Source organism: Neovison vison, chromosome 2, assembly GCF_020171115.1.
Source record: "Neovison vison isolate M4711 chromosome 2, ASM_NN_V1, whole genome shotgun sequence".
Classification (NCBI taxonomy): Eukaryota; Metazoa; Chordata; class Mammalia; order Carnivora; family Mustelidae; genus Neogale; species Neogale vison.
This window is the reverse complement of record NC_058092.1, coordinates 224,353,576-224,376,006: the sequence shown is the minus strand read 5'-3', so window position 1 is coordinate 224,376,006 and position 22,431 is coordinate 224,353,576. Positions and strand designations below refer to the sequence as shown.

The 22,431-nt window shown below is 50.3% G+C and overlaps 1 protein-coding gene across 3 annotated transcripts in view; it reads right to left on the bottom strand.

Annotated features, from left to right (window-relative positions):
- The window catches only part of VWA2 (von Willebrand factor A domain containing 2), a 47,612-nt gene that overhangs the window by 10,122 nt on the left and 15,059 nt on the right, over nt 1-22,431 (bottom strand). For all 3 annotated transcript variants that reach the window (XM_044240580.1, XM_044240582.1, XM_044240581.1), the window contains exons 5-8: nt 16,863-16,972; nt 7,897-8,091; nt 3,012-3,145; nt 2,286-2,418 (exon numbers count right to left, since the gene is read on the bottom strand). In XM_044240580.1, the coding sequence (XP_044096515.1) occupies nt 2,286-2,418; nt 3,012-3,145; nt 7,897-8,091; nt 16,863-16,972 (572 nt within the window). The remainder of the gene's footprint in view (nt 1-2,285; nt 2,419-3,011; nt 3,146-7,896; nt 8,092-16,862; nt 16,973-22,431) is intronic.

The window sequence follows — 22,431 nt, the reverse complement described above, 5'->3', positions numbered from 1 at the left end:
AAAAGCTGATAGATTCCTACGCAGATAGGGGTCAAGAAAGACCACCCTGTTTTCTTTGATTCTACCCCAGCTTTAAGTTGCACACAGAGTGGGGAATGTTTCAAACTACCCAGAATCAATGTTTTAAAAATGTAAATTGGCTATCATGTCAGAATTTGGAAATACTCTGTGTTCAAAACTCTGAACTATGAGAAGAGCTTTCTATTATGAATTCCTTTCCAGGGCTAGCACCAAGGGGGGCAGAGCGGGAAGCAGTGGGAATTAGACAAGTGGATTCTGGCTGTGCGACACCCCCAGGCTCCCCACCACTGGGGCAGGCTAATTAGGCTCACCTCTAGGGCAGAGTCTTTCCTGGAGCAGAACATCCACTTGGGATAAGAGCCAAGTCAATTACAAAACTCGAGGTGCTAAAATCAGAAGTTTGCCAAGCTGCCAGCTCATTAAAGAGAAATCTCTCTCTCCACATCTCCTCCTAGTGACTTTGTAAAACCACAAGGCCTAGCCCACAAAGCTCTGTGGACGCCCCACGCCACCTCTCTGACCTGCATGGCAAATCGGCGTTGTTGGAGCAGGGACTGGCCACAGGACTTTGCCTGGATGTGCACATGGCTCTCTCGCGGGCTCCCTCAGGTCTGGACTCTGTGCAAGGCCTTCCTTGTTCTATTTAAAATTACAACCCTGCTCCCAACCACCACCTCCCAACCCCTACCCTGACCCACCCCTTCATTCTTTCTCTCTGTGGCACTCATCACTACCTAATAGTTTGTGTTATGCTTTTGCTGTATTTACTGCTCATGATGGCAGATTTCTTTCTGAGACGTTTCATGCCGATTCCCCAGGACATAGGACGGTGCCGGGCACACAGGAGGCCTTCAGTGAGTGTTTCTTGAGTGAGGAGATGGAGGATGAGCTCCTCTGTGCAGGCATCATTCCAGAAGCTTGCAGGATTAGTGAACTCATATGAACGCTCTACCTGCTCCCCACAAACCCCTGCAGTAGGTACGGTTATTAGCCCCCTTTCAAATGTAGAAGGGGGTGGGTGGGAGGTTCCCAGCTCATTAGTGGTTGGAATGAAAAGTTCAGCAGTCTGACTCCAGAATCTGAGTACAAAGCCACGAAGTGGGTCCTACCCACCAGCCTCTCCCGGGGCTCCCAACTCTGAAAGCCTCTGCCCAGCGTGCCACTGGGTTCCCAGATCTTTCCAAACTGTTCCAGCAACCCCTTCTCCATGATGTCCTGGAGAGGACAGGCCCCATCCTAGCACCTGAGACAACTGACAGCGGTCACTAGTCCTCTTGTTCAAAGCCCCCTCTGGACCATGAGTGTCCTGGGGGCAGTGTCTGTGCCGGTCTGCCCCCTGCATGCTGCTTGACTCACAGCAGATGCTCAGAACATGTTCAGAGAGAAACAAAGAACGGTCTCCTTTCACTTGAAAGCTTGGGTTCTGAAGAGGGCCTCTAGTGGCCTCTGCCACGGCCCCATTTCCTCGGACCCATGTACAGGGCATGGCCCTTCCCTGCCAAGACAGTCCTTGGACTCTCCCTCGGCCCAGCACGATAGCTCATGGGTTTTCAGCCAACCCATTTCATTGCTGTGTCTCCTGAGCTCACCCCTGAGGGCAGGCCAAGGGGCAAAGACGCAGTGGGTTCAAACGTCACCCCTGGATCTCCAGGAAAGGCAGAAATGTGGGATTGCCAGGTGATGACCTGCTGTCCTGCAGGAAGTCTGCATAAAGGGCCAAGGACCAGTCCAGGAATTTTCGAGAAAATGGCTGACCACAGAGCAGCAGAGACTCTAGAATGCCCAGGCTCCAGATCTGACAAATATTGCATCTCCCATGGCCTCCACAACTAGAATTCATCCAAGACCTTAAACCTCCTGCCTCACTTGGTCCCATAAATATGGAAACTGGTATTCAGAGGAACCAAACTACCAGATCACCATCCGAAGTCTACACCACCGCCCTAGTGGACTAACTTTGAGTCGCTTATGAGCCTTCCAGAAGAGCTGTGACCCTGTCACCCTCACTCACTCTGGGCACCTAGGCAGTGTGTCTATAAGACCCTGCCACTGTGTAGCTGTGACCCTTGCTATGACACCCCCCCCCGGGACCCCACAACTCTGTCCCTTTCTCCCCCCCGCACCAGGCATTCTCTGATCCCTGTCACTCTCCTTGGCCAAGACCCCAAACAGCTGTTCTCCCTGCACTCAGCCCTCAGCTTTGGGGGCCTCCTTCTCCACCCTGACGTGTCTTCAGGCTCAGACCCCAGACCATGTGGACAAACCTGGAGAAGGGACAGACTGCCGCCAGCACGGCCTTGCTCCCGCGCGATCCTCTCCAGCACCGGGCACTGCCCACCAGCTCCCTGACCGTCTCCAGCGTCTTGTGTTCACAGGGGTGAGGCTGGACCTCGCAGTCTGTGTCCGCAGGGCACACGGATGGAGAAGACAAGGTTACACTTCCTTCCCTCAGCCGTGGTTCCATCACCCTCAACCCGGGCCACCCTCTGCCTCTCGCAGGGGCCAGTCTCTAAGCGTTCCCCGCGCACTGCTTTCCCATCCCTGTGCCCGTGTGCTCCTGTCACACAGCGTGCTCCTGGGTAGACCCTGACGACAGCAACCGGGCATGCAGAGACCTCACCCCAGCTGAATCTGACCACGCCGGGGAGCTGACCGGCTCTTCCCCCCGCCCCCCGAGGAGGGGGACAGGCACAGGGACCCCCTAGATCTGGGCCCCAAGCCCTGGCCTCCTCTACCCCATGGAGACAAGCTCAGGGTTCCTGGCCAAGAGAGGCCACCGGGTCTGACACAGGGAGAGAGAGCAGAGCACCCCAGCACCAACAATTCTAGCCCCCTGCCTGGGGAGCCTTCCCCCTGCCTGGGGAGCCTTCCCCCTGCCTGGGGAGCCTTCCCCCTGCCTGGGGAGCTTCTTGACCTCCGGCCTCAGGAACTGTCTCGACCCCACTTTCACCAAGGGCAAGACCGCTCCTTCCCAGGCCGGAAGGCCTTACCTGGAGAGGCGGCGGTGCAGAGAGCGGACGCGCTGAGGGCGCTCAGGAGACCGTTGGTGGCGTCCTCCACCTGCTCGGCCGCGAGCACGTGCCGCTCGGTCGGCTCGCTGGCCAGCGTGTGCAGCTCCTCCCACCTGTCCCCGGGCCCCGGCAGGGAAGTCACGGCCTCTCCCCGCCCGGCCCCCCACCTTCCTGTCCACCCATCCCCTACCCCGTGGGCTCCTCGTGGGCATCAACGCGACCCCATGCTCCAGGAGCCGCTCCGCCCGGGGTGCCGGCGAGGTCCAGAAGCGAACCCGACGGGACCCCGAGGGCGCCCAAAGCACGGGTCGTAATGTGAGCGCGCCAGAGCCCGCCTGCTTCCTCAGAGGAAGGCCTCCCCCTCGGAACCAGCCGCTCTTCTCAGAGACCCCGTCCTCACGGAGGTAGCGGTCTGGCCGTGTCACCCAGAGCCGAGGAGGAAAAAAAACGTTACCAGAAAGGAAATGAGGGAAAGTGGCCGGGGTGGGGGTGGAGAGACGAAAACAAACCAGGCCGGCTCGTGACGGAGAAACGTCCCGAAGGACGAGAAGCACTCGAAGGCCAGCAACGCGAGGTTGTGGGGAGGAAGGAGCCAGAGGGCACCACTGTTAGGGCCCCGGGACAGAAGTGACACGTGGCTTGATAACCAGGGCGTGAAGAGAGCGTTAAAGGACGCCGAGAAGCCTTTCTGAGAAGACAGGGTCGTCAGTAATGGGTTTAGCATCTGGCCCGCCAGAAATTCACCCAAAGAGACAAAGGCTTCCCCCAGACCTTCCCCCAGACCTTCCCCCAGGACGAGGGCGCCCGCTGGCCCGCACGGGGGGCATCCAGAGGGCAGCCCAGCAGCACATTTCACCAACGCCAGAGCTGAGAACCGTCAGGGAAGGGGCTCGGTGAATACTCCCCGGAGGTGAGCGTCAGGTTTTCATGCCTGCAGAGAGCCTCACCCTGTGTACAGCAGCGGCTCTCAAACTTCAGGGGGCGTCAGAACCACTGAGGGCCAGATACACCGCCGAAGGAGGCACCTCGGCCCCGAGTTTTGGAGATTCCGCGGGGTAGGGCCCGACTGTGTGTGTTCCTAACACGTTCTCGCTTGCTGGTGCTGCTGGTCCAGGAAACAGACTTTTGAGAACCGCGGCTCGGCCGTGACCCGGCCTTTGACCAGCAGTTGGGGGAGCAGAGTCCGGAAACCCTGGAAACCCAGCGGGCTTCCTCGGACGGTTGCTGTGTCTGAGCAATGTCCCCTCTCCTGATTCTCGATTCCTCCAAGGGAGGGGTACTCAAAGCATGTCTGTGGGCCGGTGCAGGCCCCCTGCCCTGTTTCACCCTCATCCAGAACCAGACAAGCCCAGACACAGAATAAAAACCCTTAGAACCTAGTTGTACAGCGACTTGACGGAGTCCTTTTCGGTCTGCTTGGATCAAAAAATCAACATTTGAGCTCCCTGTCTGTTTTTTTATTTTACTTTCCCAGTAGCTCACTTGTTTGTATTTCTCTGAAGTCCCAGGCCACGATGGATTAAAACACAAAACAATATTCCGCCTGGGTGGCTGAGTGGGTTGGGCTGCTGCATTCGGCTCGGGTCATGATCTCGGGGTCCTGGGATCGAGTCCCGCATCGGGCTCTCTGCTCGGCAGGGAGCCTGCTTCCCCCCCTCTCTCTCTGCCTGCCTCTCCGTCTACTTGTGATTTCTCTCTGTCAAATAAATAAATAAAATCTTAAAAAAATAAAAAAATAAATAAAATAAAACACAAAACAAGGCAAACTGGACTCCGCCACAGGCCATCTGAGAAGCGCTGCTCCCGCGAGCAGCTGGAGAAGAAAGCCCGGAACGGGCCACAGATGTCCACCGTCTGGGAGGCTCCAGCCTCACGGACAGAACCGTGACGTGCAAGGTCGTCCATCCAGTACCGTGTGAGGGGTGGGAGGTGAGCCGGGAAGCAACACCCTCGTCTCCTCCCTCACCGGGCTTATCTCCTCCTACGCGAGGACCCGCGAAGAGTCCACGATGAGGCCGCCTCACTGCCAGTAACGACAGCATGACGACGGTGCTGGGGACCATCAGCACCACCAGGACGTGGCCCGGCATGTCCCCTTAGCACTGCAGAGGCTGGGCCGTGGGGGTCTTCCCTCTCCGCACTCCCCCGGGAGATCTCCAGGTGACAAATGCCATCCCCGAGGGCAGGGTCTCTGTGCAGCCTCTCCTGAGCCCTGGGCTCCTACACGCAGCTGCTGACTCAGCTTCCCTACTCAGACGTCCCGTCCGCCCCTCAGACTTGATCTGGAACAGGACTCCGCTTCCCTGGTTCTTCCCCAGGCTTCCCCATCTCAGGAGACAGCACTCCCTCTCCCTGAGGGGCTCCGGCCAAAATCCTTCCATGTTCCCTTCGGCGGCCACTCATCTCTGCCTTCAGAACAGACCCTCAGTCCAACCATTCGTCAGGGGCTCACAGCGCCCCTTATTACACACGGCCAGTTACCGCTCGTGTGAACAGCTTCCAAAGGCTGCCTGCCTCAGTGCCCCATGTCCCCCAGGATTGCTTCTCCTTCCACCTCAGCCCGCCCATCTATGCTCTACGTGGCGGTCAGGTAGAGCATCTTCAGGTGTCATCTTCTACAAAAGTTAGCCAACACCTGCCGTTTCCCTGCTCAGAGCCTTCCCAGGGCTTCCCAACCTACTCACGATAAAGTCCCAAGTCTTGACTATGACCCACAGAGGCTCTGGACCTGACTCCCACCTACCTCTTCTGCCCCATTTCTTGTAATCCGCCCCTCGTTTGCTGGCTTCCAGACACGCCCTGGTGGACACACTAAGCTAGCTACTGCCTCAGGGCCTTTGTGCTTGCCACACGCCTGCCTACCCTGTTCTTTTCCCTGCTGTCTAGGAGGCTTGCTTCTCCTCCAAAGTCAACTCCTGACAGACCCCCCCTCTCTAAACTAGCTGGGCTCCCTGATTCTCATCAGTCTGTTAACCTTCTCCCTTACTCTTACTCCTTTGCCTTTTATTTCCACCTGAAATGACATTGTTTATTCACTCACTTGTTTATCATCTAGTTCCTTTCCTAGAATGGGAACTCCGTGAAGGCAGGCACCTGGTATTGTCTCTGTATCCCTAAAAACTCAAGAATAGTGTCTGGCGTATTTACTGAGAATAAAAAATGTACTAAAATTAATGGAGAGGGGCATCTGGGTGGCTCAGTGGGTTAAAGCCTCTGCCTTCAGCTCAGGTCATGATCTCAGGATCCTGGGATTGAGCCCCACATTGGGCTCTCTGCCCAGCAGGGAGTCTACTTCCCTTCCTTTCTCTCTGCCTGCCTCTTTGTGACCACCTAGTTGTGATCTCTGTCACATAAATAAATAAAATCTTAAAAAAATAAATAAAATTAACAGAGAGGTTTCTGTGTGCAGACACAGCACCAGGACCAGAGTCTTTTCAGATAATACCTCCGACAATGAGGGGCCCATGAAGGCACCTCTCATTTTAAGATTGAGAGCAGTGAGGACGCGTGGAAAGCACGTGCCAGGATCTGGGAAGGGGAGCGGCCCGGCCCAGAACCCCACGCTCCCGGCCTCCGGAAGGGGTCTGTGACTCAAGCTAATGAGAAGCCTTTCCTGGATCATTCAACTGGAAACTGGAAGCGTGACTCTGCTCTCTCCAGGGTGCAGCTGGGCTCGGCGGGCAGCCACGGGTCCAGGTCCCTCGGGGGACCAGGCTGAGGGAGCAGCAGATGCATGTGGAGGACAGAAAAGGATCTTCATGGCTCCTGCTCGCCCCAAGGGACCCCCCCGACCCACCCAGTACAATGAGGGGAGCCCGTGACTTCCATTTCCGCCCCAAAGAATTGAGAGTCAAGGAGCGGCGGGGCCGGCTGGTGGGGACGGGGCCGAGAAGCTGTTCGCAGAGCAAGCGAAGATGAGCGCCGGAGGGCTGGGGTCTCGGTTACAGGACAGCGTTCCCGTTACTGGGCTTTCAGCAAGTGGACCTTTTTTTTTTTTTTTTTTTTAAAGATTTTACTTATTCATTTGACAGATAGAGATCACAAGTAGGCAGAGAGGCAGGCAGAGAGAGAGAAGGAAGCAGGCTCTCTGCTAAGCAGAGAGCCCAATGCAGGGCTCGATCCCAGGACCCTGAGATCCGAGCTGAAGGCAGAGGCTTTACCCACTTAGCCACTCGGGGCCCCGCCAGCGGACGTTTTGAAAGTCATCATCTTCTTCCAAAGGCCTTCCTTATGTGAAAAATGAACATTTGCCCAGTCATCCTCTTGAATTATCAGAAAAAATTTTTCAGCTCAACCAAGATAAAATGAATTTTTCTACACTCAGAAACATCCAGGGTCTGTCTGCTCCACTCACATTACAAACGGAATTCAAGGCAGCGCAGCTGGTTCAGCATCTTCCATTTCTTTCGAGCGCCAAACCTTTCACTGGGTATTTTGAGGGGTAATGAGACTATTGGGTTTGAAGATATTCTTAATGATCCATCACAAAGTGAACGAATGGGACAGCCACACTTGATGGTGGAATATAAACTCATTTTACTGTCGTCTGTTGTGTTGTTCATGAAAACAGAGGTGCTACGTGTTGTTTATAGTCATCTTTTGACTATAATTTGATGCACACAACATTAAAAGTACTGACACATGAAAAAATAAAAAAAATTGAGACTCAAGTTTCCGGCACTGACAACCCCGTCCTCAGACTAAATCAGAGGCCACACACGCTCCCAGACTTGGCGCTCCCTACACGGGCACAACATACAGAGCGAGGAGAAGACAGAGCCCAGGAAGGACCAGGGCTGTCTGGCCGAACCCCCTCCCGTCCCGTGGCTGTGAAGTGACTCCGCAGCATCCCGGGGGCTCTTACCTCGGAAACCGGACCCCGACGGCAAATATGGTGATGCCTCTTTCCTTCAGCTGCTTGGCGGGCAGCGCCACGTGCCCTTGGGACCGCCCGTCAGTGACAACCACGAGGATCTGGGGCACAGAGGCATTCCGGCCGCCGGGGAAGCCTTGGCGCAGAAGGTATTTCAGGGCCAGGCCTGTCTCTGTGCGCCCTCCTCTGAGCTCACACAGGGGGAGAAAGCAAAGACGAGTCAGTCACCCACGGACAGGAGGCCGGACGACCCCCTGAAACAAGGGGCTTCTCGGTTGTTGGTGACCATCGCGCTCTCCCGCCTCCAGTGACAGCTCAGGGGCTGACAACCCTCATCGTGCGCGTGTCTAACACCCACCTCCCATCTCCCCCCATCTGTGTCATCCCCTTCTTGCTATGGCTCAGCGTCTCCTTGGGTGGGGGGTGCGGGGGGTAAGCAGGTCACTGAGCTGAAGAAAACCGTGTGCATCTGTGAGGGTGAAGGGCAGGGTTTTGATCTGAAGGTCGGAGGTGGAGGGCGGGGGTCATGTCTCTGATCAGGTCTTCCTGGCTCGATTCCAGCTCAGGGTTGAGTGCTGGAAGGCTGAACTGACGGACAGCTGGAGGGCAGGGACGTCACAGCGGTCCCACCTCGTCCCAGCCCCGTTTGAGGGACTGTCCACTGAGCTTGGAATGAAATCTTACAGTAGGAGGCTCCCGCAGGCGTCCTCGGGGGGAGAACCGCCAGCTCTCAGAGTCAAGTGGGCAGAACATGGTGATTCCCTACAGTGGGTTTTAGGCCAAACCTTTCAGTGAATGGAAACACATCCAACATGGAAAACGAGGTCAAGGTTGATCACTGTACGCACAGAAAAAACCATGAGACCGTCATTCTGAACAGCCGATCACAGAGCAAAGATCTGGCGTACTTGGTTATTCTCAAGCTACACTGGGTGTCAGTGAAGGCGATGTCTGCCTCGCAGAGGGCCCTACGGTGATTCTTCTAATGTCCAAACATCTAACTGACAGGAGGTATGTGAATGCCTACGTGTGTGAATGTGTGTATACTTTTTAAACATAACACTGCAAATGCTCAGTTCTCATGTAAGCCTGACGTGGTCCTCCTGCCTGGGCATCTGTCCTGCTCTGTTCTCCTCCAAGTTGCTCCTTAGAGATCCATCCAGGCTCCTTGCATTTTGTGGTTCCCCCTTCCTCGCCATCCTCAAAGTCCTCTCCATTCAGCAGAGATGAGGGAAGAGCAAGGAATGTGCTTGGAAGGATTTATGGCCCAGGCCCAGAATGTTCTTCACTTTTACTGCTTTCTGTCACAAGTGCGCCCTTAAAGGGCAATTCTCTCTGCAGGGCTCCATAAAGTTAGCAAACGTCAGCAAGAGTGGTGAGCTCCTAGAAGGAAGAGTCTGTCTACCAGAGATCAGCACCTGCATCAGTTAGAATGCCAGAGATCAGCATCTGCATCAGTTAGAATGCCAGTTTTCAGCCCACGGGTGTTTACCATGGACTCTCTAAATGCAAGATAGTGAGAGGGAGACCAGGAAGCATAACACGATCCCAGCCCGCAACGAACTGCCCATCTAGCCAAAGAAAGAGGACCTGCCAGCAAATAAAAATTACCAGTGAAAGGATGACAATGAACAAGAGTTCTGAGGGGGGCTTCACTGAGGGGAGGAGTTGGGAACAGGCTCCAGCAGGGAAAGTGTCTGATGGGGTCTTGGTGGGTCTATGGATTAGGAGGGGGAAGGTCCACTCCAATCCGGAGAAAGTGTATAAGCAAAGACACTGGAGAACACCACCGGCTGTGTCCTGAGGCTGGTGAGCAGAGCCTGGCCTGAGCAAAGGGCTTATCCAAGGGGAAGAGAGCACACCAAGTGCCCCCAACCCTCCTCACACTCTGCTGGTCTGCCTACAAGACACTGAAGACAACCAACGCGAGATGATTGGAGAGATGAAGTGAGTTTTTAATGAAACAAAATGAAGAGCAGACTGATACAGTTGAGAAGTGAAGAAAGCTAATGAAAGAAAGATTGGAAAAGATTACTTAGCTTCCTAGCAGCCAGAGTGAAAAGAACAGGGCTGAGCTGAGTAATTCTTCGATTTCCGAGAAGACCTACTACCTTTACCAAAGCCCGTGTGTCTGTGAAGAGCCTTCCTCTAAGGTCCCTGGACGGACAAACTGTTCCCTGTTTCTAAAAGACAATACTAGCACCAAGTTTCTCCTTCAGGCCAAGTATCTCACTTACTCCTCTTACTGAAGTAATTCTCCAACTGTGGTAAAATGTGCTACTAGTACCCTCATTTAACAGACAAGGAAACTCCAGCCCAAAGAACAGTAATGCTAACTGCTAATATTTCCAGAGCACTTCTCATGAGGCAGGCATGGCTGTGTGTGTGTGTAGGGGGCAGATGCTAAGCTCCGATAATTCTCACCAAAGCTCCCTGAGATACAGAAGTTCAGGGAAAGGCCTTATTAAAGGTCACAAAGCTCATGAACTTGCAGGACTTGAACCCTGGACCCTCCACCTCCAGAACCTGAGTTCTTAGCCATAACATTATACAGCCATTCAAGTCATCTGCCTCTGATCCAGCTAGCTGGAGGTTAAAGAGTCAGACTGATTCCAAAGCCAGTGGTCTTTCTCTCGCCAGGGGTTGACAAATTACAACCTGTGGGCCAAATCTAGTCTGCCAAGTTTTACAGATAAAATTTTACTGGGAAACAGACATGCCCCTTCATTTATGTATTATCTATGCAATACATAAATGACTTCATTAATGTATTATCTATGCAATACATAAATGACTTCATTTATATATTATCTATGCAATACATAAATGATGGCAGGCCAAGCCTGAAGTATTTCCTCTATGGCTCTTCACTGAAAAAGTCTGCTGACCCTTGCTCTAGGCTGTTCTACCTAAATGTCCCAATGCTCTCTGTTTACCAAAAGCCAAGGTGCCCCCATGCCACAGAGCTCCCTGGGCCTTCACGCTCCTGGCAGTGTGCCCCCAAGCCTCCTAGCTGTGGTTAGAGAGAACTCAAATGTCAAAGACGTGGGAGCTCAGGCTTCCCACTACCCTGGCCTGGGGGAAGCGTCTGCCCTTCGTATCACTCAGCATATGAATAGCCATGAAGCCCGCCCCCTCCACTTCTGCTCCCTAACCTGCCTCCCCGCCACCCGGAACTCTCCAAGGTCAGGTGAGATTCCTAAAGACATCTGAACTCTGGGAAGCGAGGAAAAGTCCTGCCACCTCTGCGTTCCTGTGCAGCATTTCTAACTGAGTCTGTTCTGAGCTCAGGGCTGGCTCCAGACAACGGAGGTCCCAGGCCAGAGTCTCTCCAGAATTTTTCCAATTCCTCTTGGTGAGACTAAACCAGACCGGAAGCGAAGGCTCACAGGCTGACTACTGTCTCGGGAAGTTGTGACTGAAGGGCACGGACTTTTCCTGACAGGGGTGGGGTGTGGTTCCAGATTCTAAACATTTTGCCACTCATGTGGGTTAAGAACATGGGCTCTACAACAGACACATGAAAATGTGCTCCACATCACTCAGCATTAGGGAAATACAAATCAATACCACAGTGAGATACCACCTCACACCAGTGAGAATGGCTAAAATTAAAAAGTCAGGAAATGACAGATGCTGGCGAGGATGTGGAGAAAGGGGAACCCTCCTACACTGCTGGTGGGAATGCAAGTTGGTGCAGCCACTCTGGAAAACAGCATGAGGACTCCTCAAAAAGTTGAAAATAGAGCTACCCCACTACCCAGCAATCGCCTACTGGGTATTTACTCTAAAGATACAAATGTATTGATCCCAAGGAGCACATGCATCTGAATGTTTATAGCAGCAATGTCTACAATAGCCATACTATGGAAAGAACCTAGATATCCATCAACAGATGAACGGAAAAAGAAGATGTGGTATAACATACAGTGGAATACTATGCAGCCATCAAAGAAATACAATCTTGCCATTTGCAATGACGTGGATGGAACTAGAGGGTATTATGCTGAGTGAAAGAAGTCAACCGGAGAAAGACAATTATCCCTGATATGAGGAATTTGAGAGGCAGGGAAGGGGGGTTTTTGGGGGTAGGCAAGGAAAAAATGAAACAAGATGGGATCAGGAGGGAGACAAACCATAAGAGACTCTTAAACTGAGGGTTGCTGGGGGAGGGGGGGGTAGGGATAGGGTGGTTGGGTTATGGACATGGGGGAGCGTATGTGCTATGGTGAGTGCTGTGAAATGTGTAAGCCTGATGATTCACAGACCTGTACCCCTGGGGCAAATAATACATTATATGTTAATAAAAATAAAACACGGGCTCTAGAGCTGGTGGGACTCAAATATTTGATCTGAAATTTATTAGCCAAGTAAACTAGAAAGTTACTTAAGTTACTTAACCTGAGACTCAGTTTCCTTCCCTGTTAAAGTAGGGACAGTAACAATATTAAGGATTAAATGCTACACCCAGTACCTCCTAGTAGCTAGTGAGTGTTCCATTAGTGGTAGTTACCATGATAAATTAACTAGCAATCCTATTCCAAGAAGTTTATCTTTTGAGTTAGTCTCAAATTCCAATGAGCTTAAAAATTCCTTGGGACGGGGCACCTGGGTGGCTCAGTGGGTTAAAGCCTCTGCCTTCGGCTCAGGTCATGATCCCAGCCAGGGTCCTGGGATGGAGCCCCGAGCTCACTTCCCCACCCCCGACCCTGCCCTCTCTCTGCCTGCCTCTTTGCCTGTAAATAAATACAATCTTAAAAAAAAAAATCCCTTGGGAGGCAGAATAATGGAAATTCTCAGATCCTATCATCAGAGACTCCAGACTGGTGGTAGGTGTGTGACCAGGCTGAGAATCTGTGTTTTAAATTGGCTTCCTCTGCCCCAGTGATCACATGGATGCAAGTAATCCATGGAACAGATTCTGAGAAATAATTCATCAGAAAACTCACTGTAGGTAGAGGGGTTTGATTACAGGTATTTTTTTTCTCTTTCTTTAATCAATAGACAAAGATATTGCTCAGAAGCAATGTATATGTATCCTTTTAGAGGAAGGACTTAATATACTATGATAGTTTAATTCATTGGATTATTATATAACCATTAAAAAGGATCAACATGAAAAATAATGCAACTATATCCAAAAACACCAAATAGTAAGTTGAAAAAGAACAAATTGCCTTGTAATTGCAACTCCTTTAAAAGCTGTGCTTGACCGTTAATGTGGCTTGAAAGACGCCACAGACAGCTACAAAAGGCTCCATGCTAAGGTAAAGAGGTGCTATTTTTGTAGAGCTCTCTAAATACAGTAAAACACTGATAAAGCTACAGATGGGGTCCACAAAAAAAAAAAAAAATGCAGTCCCAGAAAATCAGAGCTGCGTTCCTGGGAGATTAGGGAAATGACTGAGGGAGGTTACACAGCCAGCTGGCCAGGAGCTCTGGACATTCGGAGCGGATCTGGCTGGCCATGCTCTATCTGATTTTATGTTATCACAGGGTGCAAAACTGGAAGATTTGATTGCAGTATTTTTAAACTTCTTATTGCAAAGGAGCGATAAAGGATCATCAGGACGGTTCCTTAGCCACCTCAAAACACACTTCAGGGGATCGCTGTGGTCTAAAAAGGCAAGTATTGAGTGGGGGAGGGTTGGGTAGAGCTGTCTCAATCAGTCCAGCCTTTAAAATTTCACTGCAGAAAAAGGGTAGAGTCGCAGGGAGGTCATCACTCCCACTTGGTCAACATTCCTCTGTACTGATTAATAACAACATCTTAATGTTTAGTGTCCTCAGCGGCCCTGCAACTGTGGCCAAAAAATTAGTTACTGCCTCCTTGCCTTGTTTGCTACCTCTTATAGTCATCCTAGGACACACGAGCACTAACGACACACAGCCGTGCAAGAAGAGCTGACCTTGTTCAGACACATGGAGAAGCTTCTTTCTCCATCCCTCCTGTCCTCACGTGGCACCTTCTTACTGAGTCTCTGGACTTCCTATGTTGTGAATAATACTCTCAAACCCTTCATTATGACTTTCAACACAGATGAGAAGACAGTCAACCAACTCTTGGGGGGGGGTTGGAAAGAGGTGGAAAAGGACAGCTGGGTGGCATCTACTGGATGAGCCACAGGCTTCCGTGGTCCTCGCCAAGCCACTGCTCCTTCTCAGCCTCAGCATTCTCCCATAAAATAACAGGCCGGAATAGATCCTGGATGATCTCTTAAGTACCTTTTTGAACCAATTTGCTGCAATTTGCTTAGATTTCAGAATAGAGCAGGGCCAGATGATGGAATCAGAGTCACCCAATTATTGACTTTCAGTTCTAAACTTAAAGTAACAGGTTACTTCTTCTTCTGCTGATGTTAGCATGCATAGAAGGCTACAAAGATGTTTTTGTAATAAAATGTTATATCAGTCATGATATACTTCAAATCCCATAAAATTCACCCTTTTAAAAGTATATAATTCCCCATTTTTTTAGTATATTCACAGAGTTGGGCAAACATCCCCACTAAGTCCAAAACATTTCATCACCCCCAAAAGCAGCCCTACAACCGTTAGTAATCATTCCTTATCCCCACTCCTCGCCACCTCTGGTAGTGACTAATCTGCTTCTGTCTCTGCTTCTGTTCCAGACATTCCATATAAATGAGAACCCTATTCTTAAGGTTCTCAACCCTATTCGCAACCCTACTCATGCTGGAGCATGAATCACGACCTCCTTCCTTTTTACGGCTGAATAATATATTCCATTGTTTGGTATACCACATTTGGTTTATCTGTTCATTCACTAGACATTTGTGTTGTTTCCATTTTTTGGCAATTCTGAACAATGATACTCTGAACATGAGTACGCAAGTTTTTCTAGGGTCATACATTTTCAGTTTGTTGGGAATAGAGTCGTTGGGTCATATGGTAAATCTGTGTTTACCGGCCAGACTCGTTCCAAAGCTGCTGCACCATTTTACAACCCTACCAGCGGTGGATGAGGGTTCCAGTTTCTCCATGTTCCTGCCAACACTTGCTACTGTCTGCCATTTATCTTAGCCTCGCGAATGGGTGTGAGGTGGTGGTTCGTTACAGTTTTGGATCACATTTCCTTAATGGCTAAGGACACTGAGCATCTTCTCAAGTGCTTAATAATCATTTACATATCTTCTCCGGAGAAATGTCTGTTTATAAGTTTTCTTGTTGGGATGATAAAAATAGTCTAAAATTAGATTATAGCAATGGTTGTGTAATCTGGAAAATACCCTCAAAATCACTGAATTGTCCATATTAAGTGTGTGGACTTTATGGTATTTAAATTAAATGTCAATAAGGTGTTTTTAAAAGGCTAATGTGCATAATAATCACAGGGCACGGGGTAGTGGGAGAGATCCTTAAAAGGGACAGATCCTAAGTATCTAGTATCCAAGTATCCTAAGCCCGGAGAGGGAACCAGTAGGTCTGGGAGGAAACCAAGGCACATGCATTTTGAGACACTCCCTGGCCAAAGACCTCACTTTAACAGGGGCTGTGCCAGGTATCAGAGCTCAGGACTGCTTCTCTACAAGAAACCATTCTTGGAGACCTCAAGGATAGAAGGCTCCAAGGGAACTAGGAAAGACCAGGGCACACTAATGTTGTTTTTAACAAACATTTCAATGTGCTCTTTTCCTTTCCCTTGTATTTCTTTGCATTTCACTTGCCTCTCATTCCGTTCAGGACACCCCTGGGCTGGGGTAAATAACCTGGGATGAAGTCACTGGGGGTTCCTGGGGCCTATAGGGCCCCCATTGCTCCTGCCATGCCCAGTGTGAGGGTGCAGGCTTCTTGAGGGCACTGGCAGATGTACAGAGGCCCATGACTGGGGAAAGGGCCACGGAGTCTAGGGCTTCTGCAACTGCCGTTGGTGGCGGGTTATAAAGGGCTGGGACCTCGGCTGTCACTGTGTGGCACTCCAGTGGGCACACGCCCCAAGGGGCAGCAGATATCACAGAGGATCCAGAGAGGAAGGAAAGGCATTCTTTGGTGTGGGTTTGTGAATGCGTGTGTGTAGCATGAGTTACAACACACTTTCATACACATAGGGCTAGATGTGTGTATATAATATACATGTATATAAAACATACACCAGATAGATGTGTATTTACATATGCATATTTGCATATACACACATCAGTGACTCGCATCGTGGATAATGTTACGACCCCACTACATACATAATTTATGGGGCGTGAGTGTGTATGAGCTCTCAAAACCAGAGTCACACTGGAGGACAAGCAACATAAATAGCTATTCAGAAATTTCTAAAGCATTCTTTTTTTTTTTTTAAAGATTTTATTTATTTATTTGTCAGAGAGAGAGAGGGAGAGAGAGCGAGCACAGGCAGACAGAATGGCAGGCAGAGACAGAGGGAGAAGCAGGCTCCCTGCCGAGCAAGGAGCCCGATGTGGGACTCGATCCCAGGACGCTGGGATCATGACCTGAGCCAAAGGCAGCTGCTTAACCAACTGAGCCACCCAGGCGTCCCTTTTTAAAGCATTCTAATGACAGAGAGACACCAACTCTTTCTAGAAGACAAAAAAACGAGGCTCCAAGAAGTATGGTGAACCTTCCCAGCTGACAGTGGTGCCCGGGGAAAGAACTGGCAGAAAGAGCCAGTGTTCTTCCCACCACCTACGCTCCTGACCCGCCTCGACCTTCACCAGCTCCTGAGTCCCAGGTTAACGGACTATTCCACACAACAGGAACAAAAAGACTTCCTTTTTTACCTTGCACTTTTAAGCTCCCACCCAGGACGCTGTTACGTAATAATGAGGAGCAGTCCTGAGAGGGGAATTCTCATTACGGACTGTGCATCGCTGGTTCTGGAAGCCAAACCACAGCCCGCTCTTGGGCCAATCACACCCTTCGAGGGAGCGATTTTAAGGGCGGCTGGCTGCATCCTAACCCCGGCGGCATCTCATCATACATACTTGAAGACCATCCTCTTGATCTTTGCCTTCACTTCCTGTTGCGATGAAAGGGCATCCAAGGGGAATTCCAGACGCGGAGCGGAACTGAACTGCATTGTCCCCACTCTGACCTGCGGTAGAAGACAGAGGGCCCAGGGGTCTGAGAACAAGGTCAAGTCACAAACATTCGTAAGGGAAAAGAAGGGACCAGAAAGGTGAATGACCCTGCCTCCCGCCCACTCAACAACTACCAGTGCCAGGGCTTTCTCCAATGTCCCTAAAAGAAGGTTCCGAAGACCAGGAGGAGCATCTGGAAGGAAACAGGGAGTCGGCGCGTGTGCCATACAGACAACCATCAGTTCAAACTTCTCAGCCCACGTTCCGGCAACCCTCCGGCCTGGGCTGTCAGCATCTCTAGGGCAGGGTCTCTGGTCACATGTCCAAAGGCCTCCCAGGAGCAGGCACTGTTTTCAGCAATCTCACGTTATTTCATTGAACCCACACAGATGCCATCAATACTCAGGTGGCTGCTGGAGGAACTGAACTGCAGAGAGGACACGGGTCTGGCCCAGGGCTAGTGAGAAGGGACACTGGGCCGTTGGACCCTCCTAATGTGCCTCCAGCCCTCACTAAGTCTCAGCCACCAGGCTTGCCCTCTCAGCCAGTACAGGCTTGTAGCAGAATGTACCCGGGGTGCCACAGCCACCACACATGCATCCTTGGGGTGGGGGGATGGGCAGAGGGCAGTCGCCACACTGGAGAAAGGCCAGCTCTCAGAACGGAGTCACCCTGGCGGACAAACAACACTGAAGCTGAAGTGACCCCACAGGCGAAGGAGCCAGAGTCATGGGTGATGCCAGACGGACTCTGCAGCCTCGCTCCGGAGGCCTCTGGAGAAATGCCAATGCCTTCCAAAACCAGAGAAGGAAAACTGAATAAAGTCACTTTCTGGGCTCTGAGGACGCCAGCCAGTCTTGAGCAAAAAAGGTTATACGCGTTAGGCCTCCTCTCGAGGGCCCACGCCCTGAACCCAGTCACTGGCTCTCCAAAGCCCCTCAAGAAACTGCATTCTCAGCTACTACTCTATCACCTGTCCCCAGTTCTGGCCAAGATTGCAAACAGGCCGTATGATTCATATTTAAGCAACCAGGCTGCCCTTTACCTACTACCTGAATTCCTGCCCCGCCAATCCCGGAGCAGGCCTGGTGCTTTGGGGACCATCAAAGCATTCCGCCCCAGCAGGCCAGCTGCACCTGCTCCTGGCAAGCACAGCCCAAAGGATCTTGGTTCAACAGGGAGTTCTATGGAAGCACTCATAAGCATCTTCGGGAGGAAGAAATTTAAGTCTTGGGTGGGCGTGTGTGGGAGGTGGACGCTGGAAAACAGCAGCAGAGAAGCTCAGGAGATTCTGAGGAACAAAACCGTTTGGAAATCTCCCTTGAAATTAGCTTGGGTTCAAGCGCCATCTCCAACTAGTGGGGAAGAGATGGTCCAGCGAAACTGGGACAACTGAACAGCCACCGACAAAACAGAGCATCAGTCACGAACGGAGTCAGGATCTACATGTGAAAAAATGTAACTGTGAAAGTTCTGGAAGGAAACTAGAGAGAATTTCTTCATAACTTCAAAGTGAAAAAAGACCTTCCTATGCCTTGAAATCCAGAAGCCATAAAGGAAAAGGCTGATAAATCTGACTGCATAAGGAAAAGTTCTGCAGGGCAAAACATGCCATCATGCAATAAAAAATGAAGACAAATGGAAAATTAGTTTGCAACTCAAGTCAGAGGCACAGGGTTAGTTCTCCCAATATGTAAAAAGTGCCTAGGAATTGATATGTTAAAGACCAACAACACATTAGAAGAAATGGGCAAAGTATATGAACAGGGATTGCACAGGAAACATGAATGTCTCTTTAGTATGAGAGAAGATGCTTAACTGTACCACATGGAGATGTTGCAAAAAGCTAAATACAATGTTTGCAAAGGAAACTAGCAAGTTCTCAAACATTGCTGGTAAGAACATAAATGTTACTGCGTCTATGGAGGGCAATTTGTCAATATTTATTGGAAGTTACAGCTGCAGGGAAGTCTGGGTGGCTCAGTCAGATAAGCTCAGGTCAAGTCATCATGACTTTGGCTCAGGTCATGATCCCAGGGTCCTGGGACACAGCCCAGCAACAGGCTCCCTGCTCAGTGGGAAGTCTGCTTCTCCCTCTGCCCCTTGCCCCACTCGGGCTCTCTCTCACTCATTCCCTCTCTCTCAAATAGATAATCTTTAAAAAAAAGTTACAAAGTTACAATTACATAGGGCTACTTGGAATTCATCCTGCAGATATACTTATGTGTGAAATAATGGATTTACAGGCTCACCATGTATTTGTAATATCAAATGTCCATCAGTAGGGGATTGGTTCATTAAACCTCAGGGAAATCCTTATGACAGAATGTTAATAAGCTGTAAACAATAATATAGATCTATATTAATGCCTATGTTACTTATATACTTAGATATGGAAAGACTTCCAAGATACCGTGAAGAGAAAAAGGTAAGGGATAGAACAGTGAATATAGCATGGTACACTTCATACTGCTTGTGTTTGAAGAAGTGATTCTGGAAGGATGCTCAAGAAAGCTGATAGGGACAGGCGCCTGGGGGGCACAGTCGGTTACATGTCCGACTCTTGGTTTCAGCTCTGGTCGTGATCTCAGGGTTGTGGGATCGGGCCCAGCGTCGGGCAGCACACTCAGCATGGAGTCTGCTTGAGATTCTCTCTCTCCCTCTGCCCCTCCCAACCATGCCTACACACATGTTCTCTCTCAAATCAATCAATCAATCAATCTTCTTTTAAAAAAAAGCAAGCAGGTAGGAAAACTGGGCAGATGGAAAATATGAGTAGGAGGGACACTAGGCATTGACTGCGTTTTAATTGAACCATGTGAATGGACTATTTAGTTAAAAAAACTCTCTGGAGACCAGCAGCTGGGTGTATTTACTTGAATTAAACAGGAAGGATACAACTTCAAAACAAAACAAGATAGAAATAACTTGAGTCAGTGGTTAAGACATTTAATGTAATTGGTGGTTTGGGAGCAAAGCAGTTTCCTTTTATCTTCAGTTGACTGTATGCTCAAGGGCAAGCCTGCCCGGATTTCCCGCGCTCTGTAATCACTCTGCTGCAGTCACTGTACTGGAGCCAGGAAGCAAACTTCTCAGCTTTTAATCACTGGGAGGAAGACTTCAAACACCTTCCATCCACCTCCACAACACAACATCCATAACAAGCCTTACCTTACAGCACCTTGAAAACTAAATATTAGAAAGGGAAAAAAGGCGCAGATCCCTTGTGCATGGAGGTATAAGGAGGCACAGAAATGTAGCAGGAAATGCAGAAAGCCTCAAGCACGAATCGGATCAAACCATCTTTAAAGGCTCTCCTGCAAACACCCTTTGCTAGCATTCCAGCAAGTCGGAGTGGTTCAAGCTCAAGGTCCAGCAGCTCACTAGCTCACTCAAACAGAGCCGCCCGCCCCCCAAACCCTTTGCTCAACGAAATCTTGCTGGAGAAAATTTTTCTCAGGTCCAGCCCCAAGAGAACTCTCTGAATGCCCAGATTCTGTCTGAATGAAATAGAGCCACTATGCACCCTCTTTCGCCTGAACGTCATCATCGGCTTCCTTCATCTATGGAAGTTTCCAGGGCTCTCACTGTTCTGGCTCCTTCTGATGGGTACTGAGTGGTTTGCCCATTTCTAGCCTAAGAATCAGCCTCCGGAAATAATGCCACATTTTAAATGTGGTCTGGCAACACCAAGCTTTAGTTCCCCGAGTTCTGGGGAACTGTGGTTGACACAGCTGCACCGGTGCACACCAACCATGAAGTCTTTTGTGGTGGTTTTCTTACCCTGTTGGAGGACGCTGAATTCCATCAGTGCCCACCCCTTACACACACACACACACACACACACACACACAGTGCCACTATACCAGCTATCCATTTGCCATGCAATAGGGTATGACTTCTTGGTGTCACCTCATCTTGATCCAGGGGCTACCCACTGGGAGGGACAAAGGACCTAACGGAGCAAGTTCTGAGCTCAGAGTCAAGAGCCTCAGTTCTTCCACACTTAGCTGTTTCCTCTGATTACTGTGTGACCCCAGGCAGTTACTTAGCCTCTCTGAGCCTGTTTCTTCATCAGTAAAATGTTCACCTATACTCCACACAGCTCTTCTCTCCCAACCTACCATCCTCTGGGGCCTCCAGGCCTCCCATTTCAGGACACACACTACATCACTGCCGACATCAAGCATTTGGTTTTTATGGCTCTTCCTCCACAAATAACTACTGAAACTTCATGGGGGGAATCGCCTCCTTTGGAAAGCAGGACACGGTGCAGAAGAAGATGGGGCTTCAGCAGTCCGTGGCCCTGGTCCTCTGAGGACCTGCGATGGCTTCACGGTTGGAACTTCCAGGCTGCCCAAGCCCAGCTGGACTAGAATCCGCTCTGGTGTCTTCAGACGGCCATGCCAGATGGCGGGCAGTCCAGGGTGATGGGCTCACTCTCCCCAAACTACCTGCCATTCTGGAGAAAATCTGGCTTTCATTAAAAGCCACTTTTGCTCTTCGTCCTAGAGGTTTTTCTGGGATTAACCATGGAATGTCGCCTTGGAAAACCACTTCCTTCTGCAACCTGTTTGCAAGTAGTCTGTAATTCAAGTTAAGAATGGCTTTTCAGATCCAAACACCCTTCTTAAATTTTGACTTTGGAGTAGGTTCACACGGCTCAAAATCCATCAAGTATTTAAAAAAAAGTAAAACGGTTGAGTCCCCCCACTGGATCTGCACCCCATCTGCTCAACAGTGAACCACTGTTCTCACCGTCTTCACAGATCTCTCCAAGTACCAACAGAGACTTTCTCCTCCCTTTTTCATAAAAAGTCTCACATTACATATGCCATTTGCCTCCTACTTTTTAGTCTCATCTGGGTTGGTGCCCCCCCACCTAAGAGAGCGTCCCCATTCACTTTCTACCGCGGCCCAATGTTTCCCTTATGAATGTACCCTAAGGAATTCACCTGTCACCTGTGAGTGGGCGTTTGCATGACCTGAAAGGTTTTATAATCATAAACAAACAACTCTGCAAGGAATAACTGTCCAACACTTTGCATCTGTGGGAGTATCTGTAGAACACATTCCATGGGGTGGAATTCTTGAGCCACAGGGTCCACGCCTTTGTAATTCCAATGGACGCTGCCAGACTGCCTCCCTAGAGGTCGCACCAGGTTATACTCCCAGCGCCGGCGTGAACCCACTTCTACACATCTGCCAACGGGGCAGGTCACCAAACGGGGATTTTGCTAATCCAGAAAGTGAAAATGGGGGCGCCTGGGTGGCTCAGTGGGTTAAGCCGCTGCCTTCGGCTCAGGTCATGATCTCAGGGTCCTGGGATCGAGTCCCGCATCGGGCTCTCTGCTCAGCAGGGAGCCTGCTTCCCTCTCTCTCTCTGCCTGCCTCTCCATCTACTTGTGATTTCTCTCTGTCTACTTGTGATTTCTCTCTGTCAAATAAATAAATAAAATCTTAAAAAAAAAAA